General features: G+C 46.0%; 1 protein-coding gene across 1 annotated transcript; it reads left to right on the top strand.

Annotated features, from left to right (window-relative positions):
* The first annotated feature begins 106 nt into the window (after nt 1–106).
* On the top strand, nt 107–25,001 carry LOC144159067 (signal peptide peptidase). The gene is made up of 11 exons (XM_077690327.1): nt 107–359; nt 4,294–4,392; nt 5,668–5,750; nt 7,050–7,159; nt 10,654–10,739; nt 12,167–12,292; nt 12,410–12,467; nt 15,829–15,949; nt 19,996–20,098; nt 21,045–21,130; nt 23,968–25,001. The coding sequence occupies exons 1-11, from the start codon at nt 168–170 to the stop codon at nt 24,092–24,094; spliced, it is 1,191 nt and encodes a 396-aa protein (XP_077546453.1). The 5' UTR covers nt 107–167; the 3' UTR covers nt 24,095–25,001.
* Nucleotides 25,002–26,932: the final 1,931 nt, after the last annotated feature.

Genomic DNA, 26,932 nt, shown 5'->3' with positions numbered 1-26,932 from the left:
TGCGCAAGTGTCCAATGCCGATAACTTTCGAATCACGCGGGCTTTAAAACGTTCAAGTTATTCTCACGTACGACGTTTGCTGTGACGTCAGTTATTTTTTCACTCCATCGGCGCGCATTCCCCGTTCATTCTCGCTGCGCGTAGGGTGGTCTCTCTCTGCTGTAGACATGGCGGGCGCAGCGGGCGACGTGATAGCGCAGGTCAACGAGACGCTTCAAGAGGCCGTCAAGAATGAAACAGCCAAGTACCAGCCGACTCCCGCGGGCCAAGCCGTCGCCTACGCCAGCATCATGCTCATGGCTTTCTTCCCCATCATATTCGGCTCCTTCAAATCTGTCACACACCAGCGGAAACAAAAGGTTCGTACTGCCTTCCGTCCGCCGCAACATATGTCAGCCGCTATGAACACGTAAGCAGCGAAACCGCCGTCACCTGGCGCAGGCTTCGGCGTGCTATTGAACTTGCCGTGTCTTCTACTGCGGCGTTGTGTTGGCGGTCACATCATTTGCACTGTAATTGCACGATGTGAAACTAGCACGAGTTTGTGACGCTGCTTAGGAGACGTGTCATTCGGCTTCACAAGTTAAGGCTGTTGCCTTAGTTGTTGTTTTGGTCTCCTTTGGGAAATCAAGCGCGCCGACTTAATGTCCGAGTTATTTAGACAACTGTTACACCAGCGAACTCTAATTTCTAAAAGCGAGAAACTTGTTGTAAGGGTGTCGTGTTCCAGATCCCGACTCGTGTGGCAAGAGAAAATGCGCTAGTCGTGGTTACTGAATTTTGCAGTAGCAATAAAGCATGCGATCGCTCGTCTTTAAACTTTGACCCCACCGCTACCGCCGTCGTAATTTGTGTGTTGTTATTCGCCAAGTTCATTCAATCTGTTGGATAAAACACGGTTATGGTAGCACGCTAGTGTTTTGACGCCGTGGACTGCTGCATAGAGCCACGGCCACTAGATCCTCCCCTTTTTTGATGCGGCCTGCGGATTCGTTTCGCGAAAAGAACGCGCGTGAAAAGAGCAGTTGACTCACTCGCCACGGTGGGAGGTGGGGGCGCTGCTTATAGGTGAAGAAAGTGCCTTTCGCCTGCTTGCACTGCTTCGTTCGAAGGGGTATTTTTTTTTCCAATCTGTGACACTTTTACCCTGCTGTCGTCTGGTCAGCCTGCAACGTCGATTTTTTTTTTTCTTTTTTCCGTGACCGCTGTTGGGTTTACCAGCCTGTGGATGTATTACACTGCACGCAGTGCCCAAAAAATGTTGCGTGTCGCTTTTAAAAAGTTGAATGCTCACGAAACCCAGAATTGTGCTAACACGAACTGCAGATGAAGAAACACGTCTGGAATGCTCGGCTGCTGAACATTTTCTGACAAGGGAGTGACAAGGGCAGCCAGGGTCAGCGAAGCTTCAAGACCGCTGGGCATTTGTTTCAGTTCACTGCAGACTACAAGGATGACAAGGGTGGAATTAAATGCAAGTTGCTGCTTCCAACAGTTGTGCCGACTCAGTTTTCATGCTATACCAACTTGCTTGCTGCCGTCTCATTCCAACGAGCAAAAACGTCTGCTTTGCATGCCACGTAACGCGTGCAAGCAATTCATCGGCACCGGCGTTAGGGGCGGAAAAGCAAAACATCAAGCACCCTTGTCTAGAAGAACCCGAGGTCGACGGCGCTGACACTGGATACCAGCCTCAAGAAAATGTAACTACGGGCGAGGATGCCAGTGGGGAGGAACACTTGGAAAGTGGATTAAAAACTGAAGAATGACCCGCTGCGGTGGCTCAGTGGCCAAGGCGTTTTGCTGCTGAGCACAAGGTCGCGGGTTCGATTCCCGGCCGCGGCGGCCGCTTTTCTGGTGGAGGCGAAAAGCAAAAACGCCCGTGTGTGCAAGATTTCGGTGCACGTTAAAGATCCCCAGGTGGTCGAAATTAATCCGGAGCCCTCCACTATGGCACGCTAAACCCTACAATCAATTAATCAAAAACTGAAGAATGCCATACATTTACCTCGTTGGAAGTAGCGCAAAGATGAAAAGAAGCGCACTCTGCCTTCAAGTCAAAGTGCAGAGACCGGACGAGTGCTTGCGAAAACTTCAGCGAACCTGTGATGATTTTAGAGAAAAAGTCCAGCAGTATGAGGACAACGGAGCCGCGTAAACTCTAAAGACCCTTTCGGAAGCCGTGCAAGGAGGATATAGGAATGTGAAATTCATCATGAAACAGATCATCAACTTTTATAATGCATGGCCAAATTGGCGGGAGCTCGCACTGTGAGAATGTGTGTTGTGGAAGGCGACATCTTGTAAACGTTACGATCGTGTGTGGGAAAAAAAAACTGCTGAAGCTGGCAGGGACCTAGAAAGTAGTAGACGGGACAATCTTTCTCTTTCTAGGTCCCTGTCAATTTTTCCCTGGTACAGTGGTTCTAAGTCAACACCAACTAGCCCAACTTTCAGCCTTGCTGAAGCTGCCGTGTCGAAGCACGCTACAAAAGTTCGTCGGATCTTCAACAAGCCTGAAAAGGAATGGCTCCAAGTGAAGACACAGCTTGCGGTCAGAATAAGAGTCACATGCAGCCTCATTATTGGCGAAATGTCAATACAGCAAGAAGTAATTTGTGGTTGTCAAGTTGACAGAATTTTCAGGCCTGTTGGTATCGGCTCTGAACCTCGAACCTCTGGTGCCGCCGAAATAGTCAACAGACTCCTTTTCTTTCTCCTGCGGGGTCTTTCCATGGCTTACATTATCCCCAGAGGATTTTTTTTTTTTTTACCAGTAACCTAAAGCATGACCAACTGTGTAAACTGACGCTCAGTGTGCTGAAAGCGGTCAAAGAGGCGGGGTTTCTCATCCTTATTTTCACGGACAACCACCAGAGCAACACGGCCATGTTTCGAGACATGTTCAGTGATAACACACTACAGCGTGTTGGGCCACATTCAGGATAGGAAAATGACCCATTATTCCTCTCATTTACCCAAACCACCTGATCAAGAACTTTAGAACAAATACGCTTTCGTTCCGCCGCAGCTGCTTTCGTCAGCGAGCCACCGCCGCATCGCTGATGGCGAGCACTACAGGCGACGCGGCGGAGTGAAGAGAACTGTCGCTCTCGCAGGCGAAGAGGATCATTCGGCTGGCCGCGCCAAAAGGGGTGATCGAGTGGCTGTGGCTGAGCGTAGAGCCACTAAATAAGCTACACTTAAGAGTAATGACACTGACGCAAAGTGGCAGCCATTTTGGTTCGTGACGCTAGGGTGGCCAGCTTTATGCGCCCTATTGCGGCTGACATTGACGGGCGGCATTGGTCCGGGCGCCGCTTGGCAACCATGACAGCTGTGTTTACTTTTCGTAGATTTAGAGACAGCGCGCCGGTGCGATAGGGTCAGGCTTGGTTATGCTAGCGTAGCTTACTTAGTGGCTCTAGGTTGCACTAGAGCCACTAATTAAGCTACGTTTTTCAAGTGGCCATAGTTTACGCTAGGCCGCCATCGTTTTTTCCGAGCGGGAAGTGATGCAGGCGTTTTCTACCTTCCCGCCGGTTGAAACAGTCCAGTACAGAGCAGCATGGCATAGCTACTCTGTCTGGGTGCTTAAAAAATTCCCCACATTTCCCCGAGGGGAAGAATGTGAAAGTGCGAATGCACGAGTTGAATTTGTGCGGTTCGGTAATGTTCGCGAAAGAGAGATCACACACACACACACAACTACAAAGAAAGAAAGATGCATTTATTCACAGACACCTATTTGTGTTGTCGTTGTACTTGATTGCTAGAGCGGAGCTTTGAAATTTCGTGTCAGTACTCCTTTAAGCGGGTGCATTAGCCCTTCTCACGCCCGATTCTTGGCCAATCCCCCACGTGGGTATGTGCCATGTCAGCGGCCAGGCAGCGCGCGCCCATCTCCCCCCGTAACCAAGGAAGACGAGGAGCGCGCGCACCCGCAGCTGTTGCTATGCGGACGGCGGCAGACGCTTCAGGCTCGCTTAAGAAGTGCATTCGCACTTAAAACTCACTCTCAATGTGTCATACAGCCACACTGCGCTCCGAAAATCACGACTTATCAAACAGTGTGTGCGCGGCAACAGAGTGGCACCAAAATGTCAGCGGCCATGGGACATCCGGGGTAAACAAATGTCACGTGACGCAGTTCGACCAATGGCCACAGTCGACGGCATACAACAGTGACAGAAAAGAGTGCCGATACTCTGAATCCTCATCTAGTGGCTCTTGTTGAGTGTTGCCTGTGCTTGTTGTCGTTTAGCGCTAACATGGTCTTGTTCCCGTTCGCAGGAATCTGGTGAAAAACCCGAAACGATGACGAGGAAAGACGCTGCCATGTTTCCTGTCATCGCCAGTGGCGCGCTGTTCGGTCTTTACATTTTTTTCAAGGTAAGAGGAGAGTATCAAATCGTCGTCTGCGATATCGTACTGCAAGCTGGAATATCGGGATTTGCCCCCTGAGAACCTATAAAGCCTAAACACAGTAATAGTACTGAGTGTTTCGAATCATCGTTCTGACTAAACCAGTGCAGTCAACAGCTGTTCAAAACCCCCCACTTAAATCCAGTTGCACTGAGAAAGAGAAAGTACGTAAGGTTGCAGTTTATTGCAAACTTGCAAACACTGTTGTGTGTTGGGACAACGAGAAGAGCCTGTGCAGTTTTATTAACCCCATGCGCGCCGCTGTTATAGTTGTGAGGCGCAAAGAGGCACTGGCAACATTTGCGCAGGATATGCCGTCCTCTGCCGCTTCATGGGAGCGGGCGACACGCACTCGGATTCCGTGGAGCATCCCAATCGTTATTCTGTTCACCTCATTGGCTGATGCCACTGCTTCGACTTCTGATTGGCTCGTGCAACTGCCTCAGCTCTGCCTATTGGCACGAAGTAGCCTCTGAACAGACCAGCAATACAAAACTGCTACTTTTCACAAACCTTTATTCGGGCCAATAAAGGGAACAAAAAACAAACATGAGCCTCAGAAATGTTAGCTTCAAAGCGTTTCATCCCTAGTCTGCGCTGATCGCTTCCAGTCAGGAATGCTGTGTAAGTGGCATATGATGTTGGCTATGCCTATCTCGGACATGTGTGCTCTCTACACCTGCCCTCTGTAACGAGTAACAAGCAAACAGCTGTTCTGTATTTGTGCACACTTTTGTGGGCTGCCATCGTGCTATAACGTGGGTATGCTTGCCTAAAACTGCTAGAAACCAGACTTGATGCCCCACAATGACGCGCGTGGCAGGTGTTCATGGCAAGCAGTTATGCATCAGGGTTGGTATGCGCTTGCAGCTTTAGTGCTAGTGGACGATGGCCTGCACTGGACACTGGTCTGCACTGGACACTGGGAACTGAGTAACCCAGCTTCCAGTTCAACGCCACCCTATTCTCAGCACTGGTGGTGCAAGCGTGTAACCTAGGTGACCTTGTTGCCGCACAGCCCAGGCTGCTCGCATTACCAGTCGGCTGATAAACAAAATTACTGGGCAGTGTCCCCTCACTAAATGGGTCACTTCCGTGTGCTAGTAAAGCAGGAATAGTTATTGAAAGTACATGATGCGCAAGAACTGTCGCGTCTTAACACTCCTTGTTAAAACATATACCAGAAAAACTTGTAGTACCAGTGGCAGGCTGGTGTTTTATTTTTTCTGTTTCATCTTGCAGCTGTTCTCAAAGGAGTATATCAACCTCCTCCTTACGGGCTATTTCTTCCTCCTCGGAGTATTAGCAATGGCTCATATATTGAGGTGAGTGTGACTCAATTTGAGCACAGCTGGTTTTTACTCTTTTGAGGGTGGGGCGACTTATTCTGTTAAAAACAGCTGGCAGAGCTATTGGCACAAACACTGATTAGTCAGCATGATAATTTAGGAGGGTGGGAGTTGGGTTTATTATTAAGTTAGGTTTCTGCAGAGGAAGACGTCATATAGACATCTTGTAGACTTGTGTGTTCTGTGTGTTTTGCACTGTGACCATGGACCTGGTATAGCAGCGAAATTTTCCTTACTCCCGGTGCTGTAAATCGTGTTGAATCTGGAAGTTAGTGGTAGAAAAATGTCTGCTTTAGTGGTCGTGTTGCCAGCTGCAACTTTGTCACCGATAATGCTTCTGTGTCTTCTGTGTCTTTGGAAAGTTTTGGACTGTGGCGTTTGGTAGCAAAAAAAAAAAAACAAAACAAAAAAAAAACAGCTGATCCCCGCGAGAGTGCTTTGTTGAATGTTCTTTGACTGTTTCAATTGGGGCCAATTTTGTGTTTTGCTTTTGTGCGCTTGCCTGGGCAGCCTCAGGGAGTAACTTTTGTTGTGGCATGTTTAACGAAGGTACATTTAACTTTACCAGCTGTTTCTAGCAGAGGCAGATTCAGGGTCACAAAGCTGGGGCATCTTGACAAGTTGGAATTTTTTAACTGTAAGCTAAGCCATGGCTGAAGAAAACTGGAAGTAAAAAATTGCTAACTTAGGTTATATGGTTTTATTTCACCGAAGGGTTTGTGAGGAATCAGTTCATGCTGCTGAATCTATGCTGCCCCAATAGCCTTAGCCAACTTTTTAAATGAAAGTTTTGAAACCAGCTGCGAGTTCTACACATTGTCGTAGTTGACCACCAAACTCGCGTTCTACCTGATGTTATAAACAGGAGTGCACCTTTGGCATGAATGAGCAGGAGTTAGTGGCTGGCTACAATTGCTCCAAAAAATAATGCCCGTGGAAAAAAAAACATTTTGGATGAAGTGGTGCCAGAAGCAAGAAAGAAAAATGTCTGGTGTCGTAGGTTTCTAGTTTTGTCTTGTATCTCCTCAGCGGGTGTCCATGTCTTCAGCTGCTAGTTTTTACTAAGCTTTCCATCCATGACGAGATTTCGCAACATAAGTTCTGGGCAGCCTTATATGGTGGCGTGACACTTTCCCCGCAACCCGAAAAAGGCTTAGAAGACCTCACGGATGATAGTGCTGCTTGCCTGCAGCAGTTTCATCCAACTAAGATTGTTTGCAAGTCTCGGTAACATGTCATGAAACTCGGTGTTTCGTGTTTTTTGTTCCCTCACAGTCCATCGTTTGGCCGCGTCATGCGGTGCATATTGCCCAGCGACTTCTACCGCTGGGAGTACAGGATCTCTTTCCAGCGCAACTCGACGACAGAGGCTGATGAGACCGAAGGTGCGTTTTGTTTCGCTTAAACACTGCAAAGAAGAGAGCATGAGCTCTGCTCCTTAAGTCGACTCACTAGTTCTATGCTTTGGCTTGCATACACTGTATCCGAAGCTGCTGTAAAAGGAAAATTTGTTCGCTTGCTAGAAAGTGCACCTTTTTTTTTCTCTCTCGTTTTTGTTTTTTTTAAGAGCAGAGCAGGTCAAGCTTTTAGTTCTGCCTTATAGCGTTACCAGAAAAAAAATACGAAAAGAAAACACCGAGCGCATGTGAGCGTGTGCCTTGTGAGTAGCGCCCGGCGTCGGCCAGCTCGAACTTTGAAAACACTCTGCCCAGCGTTCGTGGCGTGATCTCTGCTGGGCTCTTCTCTCTGCCAGTTCACGTGTGTTTGCACCTCAAGTAAGGAGCGCCGACGCCGAGTTCGTAATGCCGGTTGCTGCGGGTTCTAGCGGGGGTTAACGCGGTCGGCCCACTTTGGGAGAGATGTGAAAGCCTGCGGACACAACTATCGGGGCCTGCCAGTCGTAAAGCACTTTCAGGGCCAAGTTTGGAAACAAGTGTGAGGTGTAACAGCCGGGTCTCTGATGAAAGGAGAGGGGCTGCCAGCTCTGCTGTTTCTCCAGCCTTGCACTACTAGTGCAAGGTGCGGCAATTGTTTTTGATACAAGATGGGAAAAGATTTTTGTGTACGGCGCAAGCTTGCCTCAATTTGCAGCCCGTGCAAAACTAGGCCGCTGCAACTTAATATTGTGAATGGCAAATTTTTCGTGTCAAAATTTTTCACAGAGTTTTTCTTGCTAAGCATCTGGCTTTCTCTGCAGAGCTGATGCCAGGCAGAAGTAGAGATGTCAGCGTGCGTGTTGTGTACAACACATATATTGTGCGTAGAAGCCGACCGTTTCTTTTGAAAAGCTTGAGGAGCGCGTCCAGTTCTGTGGGAATGAAAATAATTCGGTGTTGTGAAAGGTTGTATTACTCAACAACGTCCCTTGAACAAACTGCCCTTGGATTTGCACCCGATGAATTGCACGGTTGCGCAAATACGTGGAGAGTAGTGGCAAAAGTGGTAGCTTCATTGATGGAGCGTGGGTAACTGCCTTTATTGAATTCCACAAGTGGCACTTCCTTTTGTTCTATACCTTACATTCTTCTCCATGTTGCAGGTACAGTATACTCACGATAATTCAAACTGTAAAAGATTCCAGGATTTTGTTTGAATTGTTAGAAGTTGGAATTATCAGAAAATATGACTCGGGGCAACATACTAAGTTGTGTTGTAATGAAACATTCACGTATATTTAATAATACAACATTCTCACACGGTATTGAAGTGTTAGTCGCACTTAATAAAAAAAGCAGCCGGTTCAATTCATTTACTGTTGTTGGCGCACAGTTTTGCTTTTACAATTATGCAAGTAATCGGCTTTAGTTGTGACTGTTAATTATATAAGACACAAATGTGCAGCCAGAAGCGGCAAATTCAGCAGATATTTTCCGGGAAGGACAAGCCAAAATTATCTATTAACCGAATTTCTGCAGTGGAGAAGTTCGAATTTTAAGCGGCATTTAAAATGCGCTGAAAACACAGCGGGCCAACCAAAATTTTGAAATTTGTTTGAAATTTCTGGGCTTGAATTATTGCAAGTCTACTGTATCTGATATCATAGCTCCCCTAACAGTACTGCAAACGATCCCCCTGTGACTTTGTAACTGTTGGCGTTCTGTGTAACTTGTTAAAGTTGTTTTAGTTTTAAATTATAGCCTACTGGTCACATAAGGATTAATACTTTGGATCATAAACGGCATAGTTTTGCAGAAACTTGTTCTGATGAAAGTGACAAACCTAAAAATATAAAACGTTGCTTAAAGCTTCAGGTTGTATGTTGTGTCTTCCGCCCAGTCAAGGCTGTTTTAAGCCTTCTTTCATTAGCATTCTAATCCAAGCTCAGCCAAGTGCGTTGTGTGGAAAGTCTGTGAAAGGCAGTTTTGCGCTGAAGTTGACCGGCCCTGACTTCGACTTTGGCTTATTATTTCATCACGTGCAATACAGGGTGAATGGGCACTAGCTCGAAGGGGCAGGGAAATGAGCTGTGTACTACAATAACCTGGCAAGACTAAGGTGTAGAACTGGGTAGGTATTGAGGCGGACTTGCTCGCATTTTTGTCCGAGAAAAAAACGTTTTCCGAGAGTTCAGTTTCTTTGAGAGTCCAAGGGTTCAGTGTTTCGAGTGTGCAGTGTTTCTAAAAAAGTAAAATTTAGAATAAATTGAAATTGACCTGCACCATCCTCATCACCAATTTAGTGACCTCATCTATGACAAGACAACGTGCAAGCCGTTGGGGGGGGGGGGGGGGATTTAACAAATTACAAGTGTCTCTGTCCTAATTAATGCGTGTGTGAACAAAGAAAAAGTCGGGTGCTTGCCTCGGAACAAATTAATATGAATTCTCGAAAGCAGCATCGGAAGACATCGGAAGTGAATGTGACATCAGTGCAGTAGTTGCTGATACACGGCGTGCTTATCTTCTTCAAACAACTATAGATCAGCTAAGGCTCTTGACTTATACTGAGTAGGGAAAAAGATTATACGTACTTAATGCCGGCACAGATAAGAGAGCCACGAATCCATTTCAGTGTCCCTTTCCAATGAATTTGCTGCTATGTAGCAGACATTTGGAGGTTCATTTATTCAGCATTGTAATCTTGTACAAAGTTGAAATAATGAGGGCAGAAACAAAAGGCTGCTAAGATGCAGCTTGACAGGGTTTCTGCCCCACTTTTTGGCAGTGAAAAGAACAGCGGAAAAATTAATGCAAATGGTTGAACTTTTGCAGTAATTGGATAAAAACAGTATATACAAGAGAATGATGTACAGGTGTATGCACCTGAATACAAATAAAAGTGCACAAAGGTAATCATATGTACTCTCTGATATATATTGAAGTAAGAAAGTAGACACACACACGTATTATATGTACATACACAAAATTTAAATATTACACATATTTGTTTAATGTGCACCCAAGAGCAGAAGTTTACGGACCACGAAAGCAGCAATTTTGAGTTATTTTTCTGCCGCATGGCAGCTCGGAGTGCTATGTGCGATAGTTTTCATGAGTTCAGTACTTGCACGACATCTCGCATGCATTCGACAGTTTGTCGGGCTTCAGTAGGAAAATAAATAACCTAAAATTGCCATTTCCCTGGTCCGTAATCTTTTGATTGTGGCTGTACCTGAACACGGTACACCCGGTGCAGTGGTGGGTACAAATGCACATCCATGAAAGGGGTAAAAATACCGGGTAGAAGAAACAGGCAACCTGTGTATTAAAATATGCAATCAGAGAAATAATGGGTTCGTGTAAAAAATAAACTTACCTCATTCTCACTACTCTCTGCACGTAATGTCGTTTGGATTTGCTTACTGTGTCTTCGTTAGCAGCCGGTACTTGCTGTCTGGGCTCAGTGTGACACTGATGGTGTTTTGTTGGGACCCTTGCAGAGTACTTTGACTACCGGTTCACGTACGACGACGTCGCCTGCTGGATCTTTTGCAGCATCTTCGGTGTCTGGTACCTGTGGAAGAAGGTACGATCTTTGTTTTTCCGATTGATTTGTTTGAAGAGCCGTTACCCTTGTTTGTGTTGAGCACGAGTTTTTAACACGCAATTGTTTTATTCCGGGATACACAAACATTTGAGCGACGTCATATCCGTTAGGGAAATGACGCCAGTACAACGAAGCATGCGGCCTGTAAAGGGTGCACCCCTGCACACAGGGTCTTCTTGCGGGGAAGAAACCTTTAGAACCAAACAGTACGTTATACTTCGGGTTTTTGGGTTTTATATTTCAACACGACAGTGTTTTATGCTGGGATGCACCAAGATTTCACTGACGTCATATCCGTCACGGAAATGACTCCAGTACACCCTTGCCGAAGTAACCCGCAAGCAGGATGTCGCTCGCCAAGCACACCCACAAGACATCCGCCGACCCGCAAATCATGCTCAGCAGCAGATTTCGTGTTTTACCGATTCCTATGACAGAGGAATCAACCGCAATTTTCTGTTTCATTTGCTCTTCATCAGAAGAAGTTACCCCTTGGCTTCAAACCAGGTGCTCCTGAAAAAATAAAGGGAACAGAGGAAAAGCTTCCCATTATTTCTTTTTCCGTGTTTACCTTGAGCACAGAAATGCAGGGACGGCCAAAACCACAGTATGCCAGAAAAATTTTACTCTGGTCTCAATGGGACGGACAACTGATTTTTGTGGAGTGTTTTGTTTACTGGGGTAACCGCAAAGAATTTCTAAATAAGCAGGCAGACATAATTTTAATTTTGCATTCTGAAGTCTGAAAAGTGGTGCCGTGCAGTGTCTAAACACAACACTACGTTACGTGTCCAAACAACTCCATCTGTTTCAGCGCACAATTCAGAAACTGCATTTGTTTCCGATTCTTTTAAATTCGTTATAGCCAGCAAAGCTTGGTTGTCTGGCCCTTTAAAATAAGCACATACAAATTTTACTAAACGAAACTTCTATTTTGTCTTTGGGCCTCTTTAAGTCCAGATCAATACGGCAAGAGACCGGCTACCAAGGGACGATGTAACAAATAGGGGAAGATTAAGGATTTCGGGGCCAGGAGTTAATGCGGATGATATGGACGGGCGGTGTTGAGAGTTTATGGTAGAGGCCTTTCTCATGATATAAGAGTACAGTGGAAGCCCTTCTGGTCGGGAAGAATAATGACAGTTAAAACCAAGTCCGACCATGAACGTGTAAAAACAAAGATGTTACGGCTGCCAGCCTTGTTCACAATCTGGCTCCATTCACAGTCCCTCGTACGGTAGCCTTGTGAACAGGGCTTTCGTACGGGAGTTGAGACATCCTTGCTTCTGCACTTTTTATGGTCGCGGTCAGTTCTTTAACGATTGTCAGGCCTTGGTCCTGCAGTGGACATGGTGAGCTCATTGTCGCTCATTCCGTCCCTCTGCCTTTCTACCCCTTCCTTGCAGCACTGGGTGGCCAACAACCTGTTCGGGCTGGCCTTTGCCATCAACGGCGTGGAGCTGCTGCACATCAACACGGTCGCCACGGGCTGCATTCTCCTCGGCGGCCTCTTCGTCTACGACGTCTTCTGGGTGAGCGGAAAACGGCCGGGCCCTGAGAGCCAAGGTTGGCCCCCTCCACCGCGTGCGTCGTGTGTGACCTTCGACCCCTCTGACCTTGCTCTTCCTTTTCCTTCTCTCCTCGAACAGGTTTTTGGCACTGACGTCATGGTGACCGTTGCCAAGTCCTTCGAGGCACCCATCAAGTGTGAGTGTGGCAGTTACTTCATTTTGAGGTGAAAGCCTTAAAGGGACACTGAAGGCGGGCGGCAAGTTGGTTTCAAATGAAAGGCTGACCTTCCCATAGCCAATTTAGCGTTGATTCGGTGCCGAAAGATGCTGCAGTTGCTGAGAAATCGCTAATCAAATTCAGATCAAACGTGACGCAAACAGCGACTGCAGCTACTGTTGGTGTCACGATAAACCAGAAGCAAGCGAGGCAGCGGTGATGTATAGTCAGGGTTCGCACAGGTCCTTGAAAACCTTGAAAACCCTTGAATTTAGAAGTGTCAATTTCAAGGCCTGAAAAGTCCTGGAATTTTTAAATGGTCCTTGAAAACCCTTGATTTTTCTGGAGAGAACCAATGGCCCTATCTTTTCACAAGAATTTAAAGTGTTTGCCGTGAATTTTAGGTGTTAAAAATGTAAAGAAACATTGTACAATCAAGTTTCAGTGTATTGCGTGAAATTACGAGTTTGGTGGATTCTCATTATTACGAGGCAACATTGGGAGCAGCACTCCTAAATAGAATCCATGTCACGATACAATCCAGTGAAACCCGGGTTCTGTTCTTTATCTTGCATGTTCCATCTAGTCTGGACGGCCGCTCATTGCGTGTTTGCTGTGCCTCATACGCTCCATCTGCGTTTGCTTTTACGTGCAAATGGTGGACGTGTGCATAGTTCATCCTGCCTTGCAGCAACACTTGCTGAGTTAATTTCAGCTGATACTCTTGCTGACAAAGCACGAGATGCAGGCAACATTAATGAATGAAGTTTTGAAATCAAAAAGCCTCAGCAAAACACTAAGAAAATACAAAAACCTCTAAATACCAACTCTTAAATAAAAAATAAAGCTGGGGGAGCATTCAAGAACCTGTTAGTGCCTATCTAAATGTGCACTAATGTGCTTAGGTATTGGGCAATAACGAAATTTTGCATTGTGTTGAAAAAGTTATAAATTATCCCAGATAATACATTAGATGGGGGGGCCTTGAAAATGTGTTTTCTGGTCCTTGAAAGTCCTTGAAAACCCTTGAATTTTTGCTTTTGAAGCCCGTACGAACCCTGATAGTTGTATAGAAGCAACCGGATGCAACGCCACTGCGTACCAAGTTGGTCAGTTTCGGTCAGATCAGTCGGGCTTTCCCAAACTCTCAGGTTTCCTCAAAAAGTGGTACCGTTGCCTTAAGTATAGACGAGTAGCGCCATCCAGCGGCAGCCAGGAAAGATGTTGCGCATGCCAGATGGTTTAACCCTGTCACTGTCGAATGTTTCTGGCCGTGACGCACCCACACTGTCGGCTTGGTTCCCGGAATATCAGGGAAGCAGCATAGTGATTTATTTGACTGTGATAGCGTCCGGAACGTAACGCGGCAAAAGGAGAGAGCCTGGGTGAGAAATCGCCTGTCTTCCAGATATTTTCAGTTTGCCATGAGGGACAACGATTGCTCCTGTCCGCAGTCGAAGGCCCCGCACGGTCAGCCATCCGAAAATAACCGCGCTCATGGAGGGAGAACTTTTAGCAGCCCGTACAACGCACAGAAATGACATGTTGCAAAATCATGATGGCAGATACAGATAAAAACGGGATACAACATTGATAAAACAACCTCATTTGCCGCTGACAGCGACAAGTTAGGGCATGGCGAGCGAGCGAAAGGCGTGATTGAGTCATGCTTCGGTCTATTGAAGAGGCAATGGGGCGCTGGGAAAACCTGGCGCGCTGTAGCAAACGCGGTAACAGAATAAAAAACAAGATAGAAACCCATTGGGGATGGCACAACAACCCTTGCACCCGTAATCGCATGTGTGCCGCATGGTCACTCACCCCAACAGAGTACAGCGCCTGGAGCGACCAAGCCCCCTCAGCAATGAAAGGTGGGCGCGGTCGCTGCATACTTTTCAATATACCGGGAGAGAGCTAGCGAATGAAAATACGAGCTACACGAAAGATTTGACAGATGGTGCTAACAGTCTAGACGCGCCAGCTTGGCGCTATGGCGCGAATTTTTGAACGCAGAATAGAGAACGTACCGGTATGTCAGTGACACTGCAGAGGGGAAATGCAAAAACGTACCGGTACGTCAGTGACAGCGAAAGGGTTTTAAGCATGTCCAATGCAAGTTGCGCACGGTATAGGTGGCGGCAGTACCTGTCTTGACGTTTTTGCTATTTTCTACCCTTTTTTTAAAAAAAAGCTACGCGTAAGAGTGGTATGTTCATGCTTCTCAGAGAGCTAATCTATCAATCTAGAGCACCTTGTATTTTGACTTCGGTATCCCTTTAAGTACCCGCACTGGAGAAAACAGGCGTTGTCCGGCCCTGAAAATGGTGACTGCTGGAGAGAGTAAATCAAAAACCCATTTGGGTTCCCATGGGAGTTGAACCCTTGACTCCAGAGTGGGAGCCTAATACACTTACCACCACCACGCCACCTCTGCACGGTGCCAGCAGTGGAATAAGAGCGCGCGCTGCACTGACTTCATGTCACGTGACAGGTGAATGTGTTGGCACGTGAGTGGAACAGATGCAGGCCAGCCACAAATAACGGTCTCTGGGGAAGCTAGGGTCGCCAGTCTGCCTGCTGAAGCAGTTAGTGCCAAAAGGCGAAGGAAGGAACGTAAAGAGAGAGACACCTTCGCGATGTAGCAGTGAAGAGGAGTCTTTGATTAATTGCTGGGGGAAGCCATTATGGCTTTCTCCTTGAAAGCACGTAAGCAGGCTTCACTGCCGACAGATTTTTTAAAGCTTAGTGGGGTTGGTGGCGTCCTGTCGAAAAGGTAATGCATTTCCCCACAGACTGGTTGGCTGACCGAAAAGCTCCGATAAGGTCTCCAGACGCACGGCGCTTGCGTGAAACTGGGCTTCTATTGTGTCAGAAGGGTTACTCGGAAATCGTGAAAAACACACTTGTAGATAAGACAAAACAAGGAGTACGATAGTATACCCTTACCTCGTAAACCACATATCGCTATACATTTAGATCGTTCGTACATGCGGCTACTTAATGCGCAAAAAATGGTCACATCGGTTCGTTCTTAGTTTTACGATTCGGGACTTTGAAGGTTTCACGATCGATAGGACGCACTTTCCTTGAATTGGACGAAGCTTTTGCACTCCTCTCTACTTTCGTAAGAAAGGATAACAAAATTTCTTTGCACCCCTCCAAGACCTTGTAGTGCCTAACCATGTAAAAAAGGGCTGAACGTAAAAATGCGGTTGAAAGAAGGAGGTGATGTGGGGAGGGGGGGAGGTGCACAATTCGTGGTCGCAGAAAGAGTGATGAAGCGAGGCAGGAAGGAAGTGGGTGTGCTACAGCTCTTCCCTGTCTTGCCTTTGCCTCTCAGTGGTGTTCCCCCAGGACTTCCTGGAGAGCGGTTTTGCCGGCAGCCACTTTGCCATGCTCGGCCTGGGTGACATCGTCATTCCCGGTATCTTCATCGCCCTGCTGCTGCGGTTCGACTTCAGGTGGGTTTTGCATTTTTCATTTACACTGTGCTTGGATGTGGCCTAGACAGGGCATTACCTCTACAAGATCCAGCAGGCATCTTCACCTCCACATATGACACACAATGAGACGTCCATCATGTTATACGCGTGTCTTCCAAGTACATCGTGCACAGGCAGAAGCTCATATTAGCTTTGTGCAGGCCGCTTGGCGTGGGACCTGAGTTGAGGGCTGTTTGGGCCCTTGGTCGGGTCCTAGTCAGTCTGCGCGTGCAACCAAAGCTCTTTTGGCGGTGTCTTTTCGGAGCACAGGATTATAGAGAGTTTTCCGAAAAACTTGTGTTTGTACGTGGCTGAGAATTTTATGCGCATCATGCGACATACAATTTTCTCTTTTTCTTTTCCCCCCTATCATCTTGCGTAGCAAGCCAGCGCGACAGCTCACATTAAATTTCTCTCTCTCTCTCTCTCTCTCTCTCTCTCTCTCTCTCTCTCTCTCTCTCTCTCTCCCTCCCTCCCTCTCTGTCTCTCTCTGGAGGGTGACGAACCCGGTTTGAGACTTGAACTGCCTCTCTCGTGCTGTGACAATTGTCTTTGGCTCCTAGCTTTGCTGCGAGTAACTTTTTTTACTAGGTTTGCTTGTATTGCTCCTCCAGGAAAGTGTTGGAGCCTGCTTTACAAGGCTAGCGTGGGCTAGGTGGGAGTGGCGTGACCCAATTCTGGGTCTTGTTTTTTTTTATTCGGGAAGTCCGACACGCACAATTGTGAAAAAAGAAAAAAAGTACCACGCATAGTGTTTGCATTTCCACGATCACACTGAAACAATTCATTCTCAGGCGCAAAGTTTCGGGGGCTGCAGCATGTTTGGCAGTTGGTGGTGCACCTGAATCTGTGGTGTGCCTGAATATCCAGAAGTAACGAATATCCAAGTTTCGATTCGAACGCCAAAAACAATTTGACTTGTATGAGAAAATTTCGAGTGTTCGTACACTCCTGGTTACGTGCGATCAGTCATTACCAGCTGGGACTGGCTGAGTTTCTCGCAGAGGCTGTACTAAAGGAGGTAGGAAAGGGAAAGTAGCTGTGGCACAGCTGCTTCAAGCTGGGCTGTCTTTAATTTCTCCAGGCCCTGTATGTAGCGTTGCGTATTCCCTGTTTTTTTTTATTCTGGCATTTCACCATTTAAGGGGATACGTTGGCAGGCAAAGTGCGATTCAAGAGTTACAGGGTCAGGTCAGCTGATGTGATCGATGGTGCATTTGACGGGAATATTGACGTGTTTGATGACCACGGTGTAGTAAGAAATTGCAAAACAGGAAATTGCAAGAAGGGTATAGGGCATTGTCAAGGGGTGTGGCAGGGGCCTTAGCTAGGTTCGATACAGCTTATTTAGAAAATGTTGAACAGTTCAATAATTTCGGTTCAATAATCGTTGTGTAGGCGTTGAAATTTCTCTCCATTTTAGACTTTTGTCTTTGCAAGTGCAATTACCCCTTCCCTCCCAAAATTTTGTGCAGTGTAGTCCGCTTATGACGTACTGTATTTTCGCGCGTATAACCCCCCGACCCTATATAATCTGCACCCCCACTTTCAGCCGGCTGGAAAGAACAAAAAAAAATCCTCGCGTATTCCTGCACATTTCATACAGGAAAGGCTGCACCAAAGCTACTGCTCAAGCAGCACATCGCATACAATGTATACAGAAAAAGCGTATAGAATACACTGACTGCAAGGCGAAAGTCGCAATTCATTCAGTGTCGCTGCTCTCTCTAAAGCTATCACTTGAGCCGCCGTCTTCACTGCTGTACACAAGGTCATCTTCACAGCACAATGCGCAGTAGAGCTTCAAGGCACAGCGCGCATTGCCATGAAGCTGCACTGAAGAAAAAGCCCCACGTATTATCCGCACCCCTATTTTGCCATTGAAATTTTCGCATTTTTAGTGCGGGTTATACGTGCGAAAATATGGTGTCATGGGAGCCGCAAAAATCCGCACCATTAGTGGTACTGCACTATAAACAAAACATGCACGAATGCAACCACATTGCAACCTACCTCTCGAGTCATTTTTTGTTTATCATCACTCAAACGCGCGGCACTAAACAGAGGCACAGTCTTTATCTCTCTCTCTCTCTCTCTCTCTCTCTCTCTCTCTCTCTCTCTCTCTCTCTCTCTCTCTCTCTCTCTCTCTCTCTCTCTCTCTCTCTCTCTCTCTCTCTCTCTCTCTCTCTCTCTCTCTCTCTCTCTCTTTTTCACTTCAGCCGCTGCTGCAGGGTCTTGCGAACTGCAAGCGCGGTCTTACTAACGGCAAGCGCAGCATTAACTTCCTTTCTGTTTGAGTTTTGAGGGAGCTGCGTTTCTTAGCTTCCATGAACGGATGCCGCAAGACGTTGTGATAACAGCGCAAGCGGGATTTTTTCCTTTGTGCTCTACCTTGTGTTCGCACAACATACAAGCAATGGAAACCGGCTTTGCGCGGCTTACCATCTCCGGATGTTCGAAAAGGATAAGGGTGTGGTTGTTTATCTGCACAAAGTTCTAATGGGACCTTGTGTAGTGCGTGGGGGGCTTGGTATCATCCGAGGTGTGTCAAGCAAAGGCAGTTGTGGTTATCGAATGCACGCAAAATAAAGGGTGCCTCTTTTTTCCTTTTGAATGTTGAAGTTGGAGAAGAACAGGGGGTGCGCGCTGTGTGGTGCGGTTGATTTCACCCCCCTTTTTTTTTCTTTTGCCACCCTAAAACGATGCCCCAGCTGCGCTGGTCGATAGGTGGAACCGCCGAAAAACCGCACTATAATGGTATTGTGCTTTGGCCAACTGTGTTTTAAGTGGTATGCTTAGCATTGAGTTCTGTGGGAGGCCTACTGGTGGCCAGGAAAACCTGGGTTATATCTGCTTCCGCACTATAAGCGGTTACGTTATAAATGGTTTAACCTGTACTTGACTGCCGAGAAGCTATGGCATGTTGGCCAGTGTGAAGTCACACTTCTTAAAGACTGCGCTAGCTAACAGCCATATCGGTGAATTAGAGAAAATAAAACAAAACCACTAGTACCCATGCCACACATACACAAAAAAATGACATCAAGTGCTTAATGCCTTAAGTTTTAATGTCATTTTTGGTTTAAGGAGTTCCACACAATTCATTTGCCGTTGCGAACACCGTAAATCTGCCTACTCTTGAACGCGAGGGGCACCAAAGTGGACGATTGAAACTCTAAGCACCAGAGTGTTGACATGGAAACGTAACTGAACTTCAAAATAAGACTATTTTTTGTGCCCTCTGAGTGGCGAGGTTCTGAAGGAGACCAAGTTCACTAAAACTGCAGCAAAAGGCAAAACATCGTGTTACTCGTCGTTCTGAATATTTCGGATTTGGCTACTGCTGGCAGGCGACGGCAGCTGCTGAAGCCACTTTTAGAAATTGCTCACATCTTTGTTTAGAAAACACTATTTCTCATAACGCTTTCTTTCACGAAAAACCTTTTTAACCCTTGTAAGACGTTTTTCTCTAGGTTAAAAAATTCTAAAATATGAGTGCATTTCTTTTTTTTGGTCATTATCAACATCATACTTAACACATTTAATGCCTTTGCGTTTTCGTGTGTAGCATGGCCCGCTCAATTAATGTCATTCGGTACCTTAAGGCCTTAGACACTTAATGTCATCTTTCCTGTACGTGTGGCACAGGTATACAAGCAAAAGAAAACTGAGAAGAATAATTCTGGTTTTCGTGCTCATTTAATCTCAGTGTTGTTTTTGTTCATACCTAGCAGGTGCAGTTTTCGTAGAACGTTAGATTTGGGCTAGTTAAAAGAAACGTCAGAAAAAGCTTGTGTCTCTCCCTCTTTTTCTCTCTGTATCTGTATTGTCTGCAGTTTTTTAGTCATTTTTTGGCAATTCTTTAATTTTGCTGTGTAATGTTGATTACTAGATGACTTACTTTTTTTCACAGCATCCTTTGAAACATCACCACTTTTTGCTCGTTGTGATGACCTCGTCATGGTGACCTTAAAATGGTTCCGACTTGTAGACTGAACCCAGTTGTCTTTTCTGTTTTTTTGCAGTCTAAATCGGCAAAGGAATCTCTACTTTGTGAGCAGCTTTGTCGCCTATGTTCTCGGTCTGGCCCTGACCATCTTCATTATGATCTATTTCAACCACGCCCAGGTAAGGAACAGCACATTTCATCGTCCTCTCCCCCCCCCCCCCCTTCCTTTTTTGTAGTATAACGAAATCTCGATTCATAATAGGGAATTTATCCGCATGAAATATCGTATCCCAGTAGCGAAAACAAAAAGGAAAGATACTTTGCTGTGGTCAGTTTCACATAAATGCTGGTCAGAACAGCGCTATAGAATAGTGACTCTGTCGTCACACTTTTTGTCACGGAGTTTTTCCACCATTGTGTTAGATCGAACCTGTGAAAAGAATGGGTAAGGTAGTGTCTTCTTATCTGTGGTTAGTATGGCTCTTGCGAAGCTACTGTTGTTAAACAAGGGCCTTTTGACATCAAACTTGACGTTTCAAGTTTGGAACGAGCAAGCTGGTTTCAGAGGCACAGATGTGTCGCGGTCCAACAGAGGCAGCTTGTCACGATAAACAAATAATGAGCACAGTCTTTGTAAAAATTACTCGTGCCATCGTGAAGCCGCTTACTACTTCCCAAAGACTTCACTCCATCAGCTAAAATGTTTCATGCAAACCACCTGCAATAACTTCTTGTCCAGTCTAGGTGGCTATCTTTTTTACAAGCTGCCCCGCTTAGTTACTTTGCACTCTTTTTTTTTTTTTTTTTCTAAACGTGGTTCTAAGTTCCACTGTGAAGCCAAATTGTTTTTCAGTGTACCTAAATTTTTTTTTTCCGGTTCTTATCAATGGGTGACAATAAAAGTGTTCTGGAGGCTGACGTGGTGACATATAAAAAAGCGGAGAGGCAAGTTGGACCCGTCTAAAACATTTGTTGGCGGGTTGTGGTGTGACTGCCAAATTCTCGTCGTGGTAGAAACTTTCTTCCCCTTCCCTTTGCTGGGTGCAACAAGTGTGCTTTCGACTGGATGCACCAGTGTAGTAATGTTTTTGCACTTGCTCTGCCCTGGTTTTCACCCCCCCACAGCCGGCGCTGCTGTACCTGGTGCCCGCGTGTATAGGAGCCCCGCTTACCGTTGCGCTGCTCATGGGAGACATCACCGCCATGTTCAAGTGAGTGATTCTGCTCGCTAAACTTGGTGGCACCAGTGGCAAGGAACCATTTTTGAACGCCCATTTTAAGTGCGGAAGTTTAACGAGTTGTAAAATTAGTTCTAAGCAGTGCGTCGAGAAACCACTTCCTATTGGCGGCGAGATGTTTGAGTGGCGCCCCCTGGCTCTGACGTCAGCTTAGGGACTCGCGCCGCTGTCGTCCGCTGGTGGCGGGCAGCAGCACCTTCGCTAGAAATCGCCCGCTTTGCTGCTTTAGTGCATTAAAAAGCATATTTCAACTCAGTCATTTGGCCAGCTTCTGACACCCCTGAATAATTTCAAGCTGTATCCCGCAGAAGTTTGCAACACACGAGGAGAGAGAGAACAACTTTCTTCAGAGCATCGGTCAGAAGATCGTGTGTAACTCGTCCTTTCTAGCTTATTTGCGAGGTTCAGCGGTCAGAGCTCCACGATAAGCATTCAAAATGCGTAGTCTTCCCTAAAGTATTTTTTCAATGCTCTTATGAAGACTCCGCAGTCTAATGCTACGTACCAAGCAGCGGGCCCCTACATGCGCATCGCACAGCAGGAAATAAAGCAGCTGTCTTCTATTTCTTTCATTGTTGTTGACTTGTATCAGATGAACATTTTTTTTTTTTTTTTTTTTGCACCGTCACAACTGTCTCATTAGTAGGTTTGGGGATGTTTGGGAGGCTCACAAAGTTGAAAGGCATACACTACCTTCTTCAGAAATTGGCTTTCGTTATGGCTGCGTTCAAGAAGGTGCATATCCGCAGCGTTGTTTATTCACATGCAAATGCAACGAGGAAGTTTGTGCTATGCCACCGCGAAACGGCGCAGACAACGTTGTCCAGAGTACTTGAAAGGTGGCTTTTGTGCCCCAAGTTTTTATTGCAACCACCGAACTGACTCTCAACCCGAACGATTAGGACATGATCGTGGTGTTGAGTGCTTGGTATACTCGCTAACCAACGCAACAAATAGTGTACGTGCCAGTTTTCAGTATAACAAGAATCGAAACCCATGATACAAGCAGCGCTTTATTGTTTACTAACCCCTTCAGGCGTAAAGAACAAATCCTGGCCTACTCGCGATGACATTCGATGAATTGAAGAAAATTATTCCTACTCTCTTGCCCTGGACTGAGGAGCATAAAGTTTTCTCCTCCTCCTCCTCATCCTGCTCCTCTTGAGTTCAGTTTCACTATAATGCATATGTATTGGGAAGATATTGCTGTGGGAAATGTACCAAAATACCCGTCCAGGTCTGAGGAAGCATAGTATTACTTTATTCTTACCTTAGACATGACTCATTTTGCTCCAGGAGCCTCCAAACTGGTTAGAATTGCCTGGTATAAAACCAGCACGCGCCTATGCACACAGTAGGTAATTTGGAACTCTAACTACATTTTTTGCGCCCCATAGTGCATGTCGGCATATTTTCATGGCATGACAACATAAAGTGACGCGATACAATACTTTCAAGCACTCGGCAAGGTTGAAAAAACTGTTTTACCTTACATGCGATTACCGGGAGTCGTAATATGCCTTCTGCCAAAGCCGACAGCCCCGTAGGCCTGGAATTTGATTCGGTCTTGCATTTTTGCTGTTGTCGGTTATTGTCAGCTGGCTGTTCCCTTTCTTCGAAAGATTGCTCAATACAGAAGCTGACAGAGAGTACAGAGGCAAGGTTTCTTTCGGGGCGGTATCAAACACTACTTTAAATCATGCCTAGAGCTAGTGTACGCAGTTTTAAGTCTTTTTATTATGATAAAAAGTTACGCACGAACAACATCTGGTGCAGACAAGCATCAAAAGTCAACCGCACGCAAAGAAACAGCAGGGAGAGCGAGCCTGAGTGAAGCAGACGACAAATGCAAGAATCCCTAAGCCGACGTCGCTTCGCAATGCCGCCCGTGTTCGCGCTCACCGCCAATAGTGCATTCACCAGTGTTCATAGTATGAGGAAGTATAAAGATTAGAGTTTTGTGAGTATACTCGGTTATAACTCAAGAACAGCACCACCTCATGTAGTGTATCACTCCGCCAAAGTGCTGGACCCGTGACGTCAGTTCGCGCGCGTTTTGAAAGGGGTTTGCTATGAATGCTTGATATCGTCTGCCTTGCCTCACGCAGTTTGTTTGTCGTCACTGGAGTTGTTTATAAGCATATTAAGTCCAACAAATCACGGGAACGGCTCACGCCATTTTCAAAATATTCCCAGTAACGCCCTCGCCGCGCGAGAAACATCTGGCTACGGTGATAAGGCACAGCGGCAACTTCCGGTGCCGTTCTTAAGTTGTCACCGAGTATAGTACTGTTTTGTCTATTGTTACTCCAAAAATGGCTAATTAGTTTCTTTTATTACGTTGGAAACTAATGGACTGACTCAAAAAATTTTGTGATATTTGAATTGAGTGGGAAAAAGCAGCAAGACTAACAAGTTTCAGAGTTTACTTAAAAATCAAGAGAAATTGTTTTGAGACTAGTGTCTTCTTTCAAGTGTTCCACTGAAGGTTACCCACCGCGATGGCTCAGTGGCGAAGGCGTTGTGCTGCTGAGCACGAGGTCGCGGGTTCGATTCCTGGCCGCGGTGACCGCTTTTCTGACGGAGGCAAAAACCAAGAACTCCCGTGTGTTCAAGATTTCGGCACACGTTAAAGATCCCCAGCTGGTCAAAATTATTCCGGAGCTCTCCACTATGGCGCACCTCATCGCCTGCATTGCGTCGGCGCGTTTAACCCCACAATCAATCAATCAATCAATCAATCAAAATGCACTGAAGGTTGCTGGTTTTGTGTGACAAACATACTCCGTGCGCGCTTGCACCTTGTGCAGGTATGAAGACCACCCCGCCGAAGAGAAGGTTACGGGAGAGAGGGAGAGCGACGCCACCGACAGCGACCAACAGACGCCCAAGGCATCCCCCGCGGCAGCGAAAAAGAATACGAAAAAAGAAAAGTGAACATGGTGGATTGTTAGGAGGACTTGCGCGTGCTCGAGAAAGAACGTCGACCGCAGAAGGGCGTGCTAAATTAAAAAAAACATTTTTTTATTGTTACGCGTTTTTAAGAAAAAAAAATGCATCTCCACTGTGACGAGTCGATAAACAATTTTTATAGCTGAAAACAAGAAAAAGGGATTAAAGAAGTATTATATCAGTGAATGTGACGGAATGTTGGTAAATTTGACCTTGATGCTGGTCAAATTTGGTGGCTGTAATTGTTACTTGTTTGAGAAGGCAGTGTGGTCGGTATTGTCTCTGTATGGTTTGTGAGAGAGTTTGTCTGAAGCAAAAAACTGTGTTCATTATCAGGGCGCTTTGAAACAGCTTCTTTTTGTGAGCAAAATTGTTCCCTTGCATTTTTTCTCTAATAGGTAAATGGTGCACACTATTGCGAAACCTCCTGATCGTTGGCAACTTTGTTTGGTGCTGACGTTAGCCCAATGTAATTGTACATGAGCCCATCACGGAAATTTGAAATTGCTGGCAAGCCTTTTTGATTGTTTTTTTTTCTTTTTGGCGAGAATTCGGATTTTAGCCCAATACTTTCATATTATTTATCATGAGATTGAAGTAATAGCTGATCAGCAGGCTGTGTTGTTAGGCCTAGGAGGGGAATTTATTTTGCAAATATTTGTGGCTCTCGCTGTCACTTTCTTGTAAACGCTTACTTTCGAAACATCCGGACAGGAAGGATTCTCCATGCAACAACGTAATTTTGTACTACTGTTGAAAGCAATGGGCGTGATGATCGATTGCTCTTACTATTTTGCCATTTGATTCTGTATAAAAGGTGATGGTACCATTGGTCATTATTGGTTGTGCGTTTGCAGCCAAAAAGAATAAAAAATGATTTCACATTTTGGAATTTTGTTCCTACCGTTCTCCTGTTTTGTTTCTACCTGTGGAAGAGAAAACCCCTGAGATAAAAAAAAAAAAAAATTGCCGCGTATCTGCTCTTTTCGCTGCAAATGTCGACGAAAAACGATATACATTTGCCAAGTAAATGCTTCCTTGGCTTTATCGCTCGCCTCTCATGCCGTTCCTCTCCCGTCACGCTCCTCCCAGGGTAAACATGCTAGGGGTTTGCTGAAGTCAATTTAAATTTACTGCGTTCCACTGCACCAGGCCGGGTGCCTCGATGCCAGCGCTGCTGTACGGCGGAGACGCGCGGGAATCGAGGCACCCTACTACAACGTTTATAGAGCCACGCTGCCCTATTCCCCGAGCGTTCCAAGCAGAACGTGGAACCTATCTAGTGGTACCTTTCGTTACTGCTGCCGTTTGATATCTTCAAGTGCTGCCACCAGGTATAGTGGCGCTGGCGACAGCATGCGATGGAGGGAATTTTTTTTTCTGCAGTGGATGTAGAATTCGCTATTGCAAAAATCGAGCATCCATGAATTTTTCATAAAGGGAGACTGCAAATGTCACTTATGTATTGCTTTTGTGCCTCATCTTTGCGTAATGTATGTTCTTTTTCAACAATGTTGACAAGTATGAACATTGCCACCGGACTTAGACGTTTAGATTTGGTTGTGGATATATGACTTTTGCACAGTTTCTGTTTCACTTTGGCAGGCTGGCAGAATTGAGTTGCAGACAGACAGACATACAGACCAAAAGTTCTGCATTTAAGTAGCCCAAGAAAGACGTCTTTAAAAGTGCGCAACTCTAATACTGTCCATCGATATGCATGGAGTGTGTGTACACAGCACAATATGTGCATGATATGGGTATCCAAATTCCAGCTGGGATGTTGCCATTCCTGTATCAGTGGTATGTTCCTAAGCCTTAAGGTCTAAAGCGATGTCGGAAGCCTTTTGAGGTGGAGGGCAGAGTTTCATGAATTCGACACGTCGTATGGCAAATCAAGGGGGAAGGGGGGTTGGGCTTTGCAAACAAAGGAAAAGTTTGGCGAATTTTCAATAAAGTTTGACAATAGCTGACGATAATCTGGCAAGTGTGATGATTGGGGACAATGCCAACTGGAAGCAATCCATTCTCTCCTTGTATCCTGTATAACCACATTTGAGGTAAAAACTGGTGTTTCGGCCTTTAGATAGGAAGGGGCGAAAGGGGGGGGGGGGTTATATCATGCTGGGGGCCGCATGCGGCACATGTGCCACAGGTTGCCTACCCGTGGTCTGAGGCACCTTAAGGCGAAGATTTATGCTCGGGGGTGTCACTTAGCCACCTGGAAACGTCTACAAGTTGCTAACCTTTTATTTTAGAAAAACCATGTGATACCAGCCCTAACCACGAAAAATTCCTTGTGGGCGCTAAATCTGCTTACAGGCTTCAAATGTGACGCAGTGTGCGCATCTGTGTCCACTTTGTCGTTACTGTGTATGCACTGTATATTGGCATGACACCCACTAGACGTCGCAGAAAAAGTTTGATAAGTATGCTTTTGCTTCAAGGCATGTAAGTGCACGTGAGAGCACAGGGAATTTTTCTGAGGTATGCTCTAAGCAATGAGAGGTGTGCGCTTTATTTCTATCCTCGGCATACTTTTGTGCTCATATTTCGTCACCCGTGAAAGCTAGTGTCACTAGGGAAAGCCGTGTTCTGCGTGGCGTGGGTGTAGGGTAGTAGTAAAGGCAGTTAAGTACCATGCATTCCTGGGTTCGAATACCGTCCCTGTCACGGTATTTTGTTTGGCTAGTTAAAAGGCGCCGAGCAGGTTTTTGGTACCATCCGCTGCGAATGGTGAACGCTGGATTTTTCGACCCATTAATAAAAACTGAGGTTAACCCGACCTATGTAAAATAGATGGGTTGCAGACTGCGGACTCCA

This window comes from Haemaphysalis longicornis, unplaced genomic scaffold (genome assembly GCF_048455015.1).
Source record: "Haemaphysalis longicornis isolate Haplotype H1 unplaced genomic scaffold, Haemaphysalis longicornis Haplotype H1 scaffold_10, whole genome shotgun sequence".
NCBI lineage: Eukaryota > Metazoa > Arthropoda > Arachnida > Ixodida > Ixodidae > Haemaphysalis > Haemaphysalis longicornis.
The sequence above is the reverse complement of the archived record's forward strand: the minus strand, read 5'-3'. Positions and strand labels throughout refer to the sequence as shown.